The sequence below is a fragment of the Lepisma saccharinum genome, chromosome 25, assembly GCF_977018435.1.
Source record: "Lepisma saccharinum chromosome 25, izLepSacc3.1, whole genome shotgun sequence".
Lineage (NCBI taxonomy): Eukaryota > Metazoa > Arthropoda > Insecta > Zygentoma > Lepismatidae > Lepisma > Lepisma saccharinum.
The window spans coordinates 52,906,494-52,912,991 of record NC_139253.1 but is presented as its reverse complement, the minus strand read 5'-3'; the positions used below and the strand labels follow the sequence as shown (position 1 = coordinate 52,912,991).

The 6,498-nt window shown below is 38.7% G+C and overlaps 1 protein-coding gene across 1 annotated transcript; it reads right to left on the bottom strand.

The window, feature by feature from the left end:
* Positions 1–1,029: 1,029 nt before the first annotated feature.
* On the bottom strand, positions 1,030–1,353 carry LOC145978783 (protein FAM200A-like). The gene has a single exon (XM_083111601.1). It carries the CDS (start codon positions 1,351–1,353, stop codon positions 1,030–1,032), a length of 324 nt encoding a protein of 107 aa, XP_082967727.1.
* Positions 1,354–6,498: the final 5,145 nt, after the last annotated feature.

Below are 6,498 nucleotides of genomic sequence, written 5' to 3'. Positions count from 1 at the left end.
GATATTTTTTCAATATCACGATATATCGTCTAGACCAGCGGTTCTTGAACTTTCTTAGACCACGGACCCCCTTCAGAGATCACTCGCCCTCGCGGACCCCCAAGAATTAACTCAAAGTTTAAAGCCCGGAATGTACGTACATCATACATATTTATTTCTAGTGTTTCATCACTGGTTTTCACCATTTAAGGAGGGGAAAATTAAATGAACGCACACATTTTATTTTTATTTGCATTTTATTGTAATGTTAATTGTAGCAATTACATTCAATTAATCAAAAGTATATAAAATACAATTTTTGTATTAATGATAAATACTAACAAGAGATGACACAACACTACTTGTTAATCTACTTATATCGGGCTTAATGGTAGAAACCTGAATCCTAAGTTCTGATTCTACATTTTTCAAACGGTTTCTGTACTTGTTTCTAAGATAGATGAGATTTTTCACATAAGTAGGTTGTTACAAAAGTCATTAATACTGTACTTTCATGACCTTCTTTGCTAGTCCAGGAAAATCATCCTGTAAGTAAGTCCAAAAGTTTGCAAGTGTATTATCTTTGAACTGCATTTTCAGAGCACCGTCCGTTGTTACCTCCATGAGTTGGTCTTCTTATGCTTCTGTAAGCCCTTCTACTTCATGCACGCTAACTGAAAATGGATCCCTGGTCCAATTTTTGCTTGCATCAGGCACAGGAAAATATTCTCTGAACGACTGCTTCAAGCGTTTCAAATGTTGTGCGAAGAGTGACTTGTCGTTCTCTGACAACTCTCCTTCCGTGGAACGAAGAAAATTTGACAAGTATGGAAAGGTCTCCTCATATTTTTAATTCAGTATACGCTGACGCCAGAACTCCAACTTTTTGATCATTGCTTCGATCTTATCTTCAACTAAAAAGATGGTCACTTTTTCTCCTTGAAGACTTAAGTTTAGATTATTTAAATGGATGAAGATATCTGATAAGTATGCTAACTTGACTAACCAGGAAAAATCATTCAAACGATAGCTGAGATGAAATTGCTTATACTAGAGAAATATTCTTATTTCGTCTCTCAATTCCCAGAATCGAGACAAGACTTTACCTCGTGACAGCCAGCGAACTTCACAGTGAAGCAAAAGTTGATGATATTCACTATTCATTTCTTTGCAGAGCTGCTCAAAAGGTCTTGAATTCAGTGACTTGCTTTTTATGAAATTGACAATTTTCACTGATTCCTTTAAGGTCTGTTGAAGCTCTTCGGGTATCTTCTTGGTCACTAGTGCATCCCTGTGTAAGCAGCAATGGAACCGTGTTGCCGACGTGGCGATTTCTTTTATTCGTGCTGCAAGTCCAGTAAGCCTTCCCGACATTGCTCGTGCTCCATCTGTGCTAACTCCAACGCATTTCAACCAGCACGTATTATGAGATATTATAAACGCGTTTAAGCTGGCAAATACTTCTTCAGCTGTAGTGTGCGTCAAATAGGAGATGAAGAGTAAGACCTCCTAAACACTTTTGAGACGTTAATACCAAACGCGAAGCAATCTGAGCCAAACAATCAAGCGTCCCCCTCACAAGCACCATCCCAGGCAGTTCTCAGCCAAAACATGCGTGCTGTTGCTGTGGGCACTGGCGATGCTTAGTCATGTCTACGTTTTCGGCTTATCTACTTAAATTTATTTTACCTCAGTATAAAGACACTGTAAATTTGTATAATTTTCGTTCTCTCATAATCCATTCTTAGCATTAAAGAGTAAATGATCTTGTCTTAGTATTTTTCCGAACCTTTGTGGAACTGTGGGAGGGTTTCGCGGACACCCAGGTTATTCTTTTTAGGTTTAATTCTCCTAGCATAAAAAATACCCTTTTGGTCAAGCCCAGATAAAACTGAAGTGATAGTTATGCTACGACAGCTAAACCTAAGAAGCCTAATCTAACAACAAAGGCATTCCACACTGAAGTCATAATACAATGTTGATTGTTGCTTGTGTTATGAGACCCATTCCACGATACCGCGCTTACCTAGTTCCGTATGGTTTTTGTAGCCTTCGTAAGGCGCAAAAGTAAAGAAGCGAATGCATTTCCTGCCGACACAGGCAAACGTTTTTTCTACGTTTTCCTTATGCTAATCGTAACTTGGCTTACAGTTTAAAATGCAATCTGAACCGCTCTGCAATATACCTCCACTGGTGATCGAACTCGAGTTCCGTCGGACTCAGGGACAACAAAAAGATAGCACTATGCGAATTTCCTAACATTGTCGTTATTAGAAAGAAAATAAAGTCTACATGACACTGCTAAGAAATAAGAAAAATTAAAAGCACAACAATGCCCTTGTTACCACATTAAAAATCCATGGAAACGATGCCTCAGACCTTACAGCTTCCATGTTATTTAACTTGCTGTTCGACCGCGGAAGATATGCCTACCTCGAATAGACGAATCAAAACATTGACGGGGAAGCAGGCAGAAACATGCACGCAGTGAGTTTCATATCAGTATTTAATTTGTATGCCTTCGGTTCTCTATTATCGCCCGGCTTTCTGTGTTTGTTTTGTCATGGCTGTTACAACTCCTAACAAGCCGTCTGGAAAAAGTGCAAAGACATTTTTCATGTTTCACTTGCAGCAGTCACTCCTATTTGGTCAATGGACTAATCCAGTTAGTGCATGCGCAATTCGCAACTTGCGCAGACGGACTGTAGTAGGAAATTTTCATAAGAAATATGTTAGATACTTGGAAAATATCACCAAGCAATATATTATCTGCTAATATGCGCGCCATGCTAGAAATTACATGTTCGATGTTTCCAGCAAGAGTACATTTACCAGATATGTAGGGGACTGGAAAAACTCATAAAAAATTAAGAATCATCAAGCAACAATGCCATATGACAAAAAATTAGATTATTTCCTTCGATAGTAAGACATGCTAGATCATGTTGATAAATTGTGCAAAGCAGAATATAACGATAATGACAATACAGCCAATTGAATGGATGATAAAGAAAAAAGAAGACAAACTTTATTTGTTTTGCTATATCAGGGCTAATCACACAATATAGACTTCTTGCAGCATACTACTTTTAGTATAGAATCTTTGGCAAGAATCCTCCTCCACTCTATCCCTCCCCGATACGCGCGAGAACGATGCACACAACTCGCGGTTCTGCGCAGGTTCTTTTTTCTTGCGGTCCCTTTAAAGTGACACAATAGCGCCTTACAGTACAGGCATTATATTACTGCAATTGTCAGATATGCGGAGCTCTCCCTCAGTATGCAGTTAAGAGAGAATTCTGAGCTTAGGTACTTTGTAATTTCCTGTCTTTCACAGCTTTTGATCGTCTAATTATTAAGGTAGCAAGTGTAGCAACATCGTGCTTGAAGTGTAAAGGAATTGAACTACGATCTATGTGAGTAGTGTCTCAAGCATATCATTCTATTTTGGTTAATTGACGTCTTTCATAACCGTGCCAAAATCGAAATGTGGTTCCTTATGAATGGACTTAATATATAGAAGAGGCGGAAGTAATAATCTACTATTCCAACTTTCTTCTGCGGATTTCGAAAATGTATTTCCTAACATACGCACTCTTTCAACTCCATTTTGTCATCTTAATGCACAAATCTTGAGTTAAAGTTTAATTCAATTCTCATAAAATAAAAGAAAGAAGAAAAAAAGCCTAAAAAAAGTGAACGTTTTTGACAAATAAAATATTTCGACTCGAAGCCTGAAAGCAAGATGATTTTGCGTGTGTAACATATACGATCTATTTTGTGTTAGTGCAAGCAGACAGCGGCGGCCGAAACTTGAACTACGCCAATTTCACGATTTCGGTGGGATTGAGAATAGCATAGGAAGATGAGGTGTCCCAACGTCGTTTACATCGTTTCTTGTTTGTCTCTAAAATCCTACCAGGTGAAGGCATGTACACCCAACAGCGAAAGAAACAGTAGGCGAATTGTCCACCACCATTTTCATTCGGTCTGAAATATTATTATTATTTATTATCTCAATAGGATTACAATTAAGCCATACAACATTTCATTTAGAGCAATATTAATACAAATAATGACTTGATGCCCTATGTTGTAAAAAGAAATATATATATATATATATATATATATATATATATATACGAGGGCTATCCAGAAAGTCACTCATGTTTCGGCGGGGTGAGCGCCGCCATTCTATGCAGGGACTTCCGCCCGTTCAGTGCGCATCCAGCTGTGGACGTGTGAAGTTCGTGTCGCTTCTGCTCTGTTCATAATGGTTCATTAACATGGGTGCTCCGATTGAAAATCCCGCCAGTTGTGAAGTGAGGTCGGTCATACGATTTTTGTTTTCGAAAGACACTAAACCTATTGACATTCATGGACAACTGTGTGAAGTTTACGGTAAAGATGTGATGAGTGAAAGTGGAGTGAGGCGTTGGTGTCTCATGTTTAAAGATGGCCGCAGAAACGTTCACGATGAAGACCGAAGTTGGCGAGAGCAATTCAAAACAAACGCCGAGGAAAACTGAGTGCAGAAGTCCTGCTGTTTCATGACAACGCCCGCCCGCAACTGGACGCAGGAACTTTTACAGGCCTTTCATTGGGAGGTTTTCGACCATCCGCCATATAGCCTGTATCTCGCACCAAGTGACTACCACTTGTTTCCCCACATGAAGACCTGGCTAGCAACGCAGCGCTTTGATGACGACGCAGACCTTAAGGCTGGTGTGCAGAAATGGTTAAAGTCACAGGCTCCAACTTTTTATGACAATGGACTCTGTAAGATTGTTCATCGCTATGATAAGTGCCTAAACTTGTACGGCGAGTATGTCGAAAAGTAGTGTAAGAGTGTCGCTTCAAAATGTATATAAAAATGTCTACTTTGACTTGTCTTCTTTTTATTCCAAAACGTGAAATACTTTCTGGATAGCCCTCGTATATACAAATGCTACATCTAAGGAAAATGAGATGCATTTACATGAGCATGTAGAGTGTTACATAGTAGTAATGAAATAAGGAAAATTTGGGTGTTATTAAAAGAAAAGAAGGTGTATGGGTGTGTGAGTTTGGATATGAGTGTGTATGGAATTACTGTTCCTGATTAGACTGTTCAAATTGAGTCTTAAGTTCCTTATTAGAACTTACAACAGCTAATTGTATGCTTCTAATGCTGTTTAGTATGTCATTTAAATTAGGATTTATACTTTCCAAATACACGGGCAATTGGTGAGGATCGTAACTGGAATCACATTTGTTACAACAATATTTTTCCTTAGTGGTAGAATAAATTGTCCAATGTGTGACGGAAAGCTTCAAGCAAGATACATGATACCACGAATAACAATCAAAACATTGCACATGCCTCAGGTCATTATCGATTTTATCACAACAAGCCACTCCTTCAATCTTACCTGACTGTACATCACAAATGTCACCATCGTGAGAATTACTACTATTTAAGTAGGTTCCTTCATATGCAACATTAGATTTTAGCCTACGTGAATGTCTAGACTTCGTTTCATTAGTTTTATCAGCCATGACTGCACAGAATAATAATAATCTTGAGTACAATATTTAGGGTCGCCAATTTTGTCTTCACAACATGTTCAACAAATTGCAAATCCAAGACAAAATAAAATTTAAAAGTCCCAGCGTCGAATAACATGGGTACCTGGGGGAAACCCTTGGGGGTAAAGGCGGTCAGGGGCGTGATGCTGATCACATCACCCCCACTCACGACCGGACCAAGAAAGTGTGGGGCGTTACCCCCACACCCCCTATACGCCTTCATGGCGTGGTGCTAAGCACAGGGGAGCACTTTACCTTTTTATGGAATTACTGTTTAAAAAGCATAGGGATGAAAATTTAAATTCTATGTGCGGGGGGTGGGGGTGGTAAGCACTGAAAATAATATTACTGTGAGTTAGAATTTATAGGCATGTGAACGTAGAAGACGACAGAACTGCGCTTTGTGATGAGAATGAATTGAAATAATGACGTCAATAAGCAGAGGAGAATGCCTGCTTCGAACCAACACAGTTTCATTCCTTAAAACAACACAGGATGTAGAATATAAAAGTAATGAAAATAGCGGTGGACAATTTGCCTACCATTTTGCCGTTGACTGTACGTACAATATCATTTCATTCAGTGCAATGTTTTCAAGCACCGTAGAGAGATGTGCAGGATACCAACAGATATGAAAGAAAACTTGTATGTTAAGGAACATACTGGAAAATCGGAGAAAGGTGAAGACAAATGATAGCAAAGCACTGTTTCCACAAAGACCAGAGCGGATCATGATTTGGTGGCATACCAGCAGTCGCTTTATGAAATATAGCGAATATCAAATTTCAAAAGCTGAAATATTTGAGAAGGCTTGAAAAACCTCTTTTATTTTTAAATTCATCTATACTTTCTGCGAGTTGCTCTCACTACTTACATTCTAAGAAGCTTACTCGGGAAATCTAAGAAAAAAAGGTGATGACAGAAAAAGATAAAAGGAACAGTAACATATTG

Excerpts from the sequence above, each read along its gene's own strand:
- LOC145978783 (XM_083111601.1), bottom strand. The coding sequence starts at position 1,353 with ATGTCGGGAAGGCTTACTGGACTTGCAGCACGAATAAAAGAAATCGCC.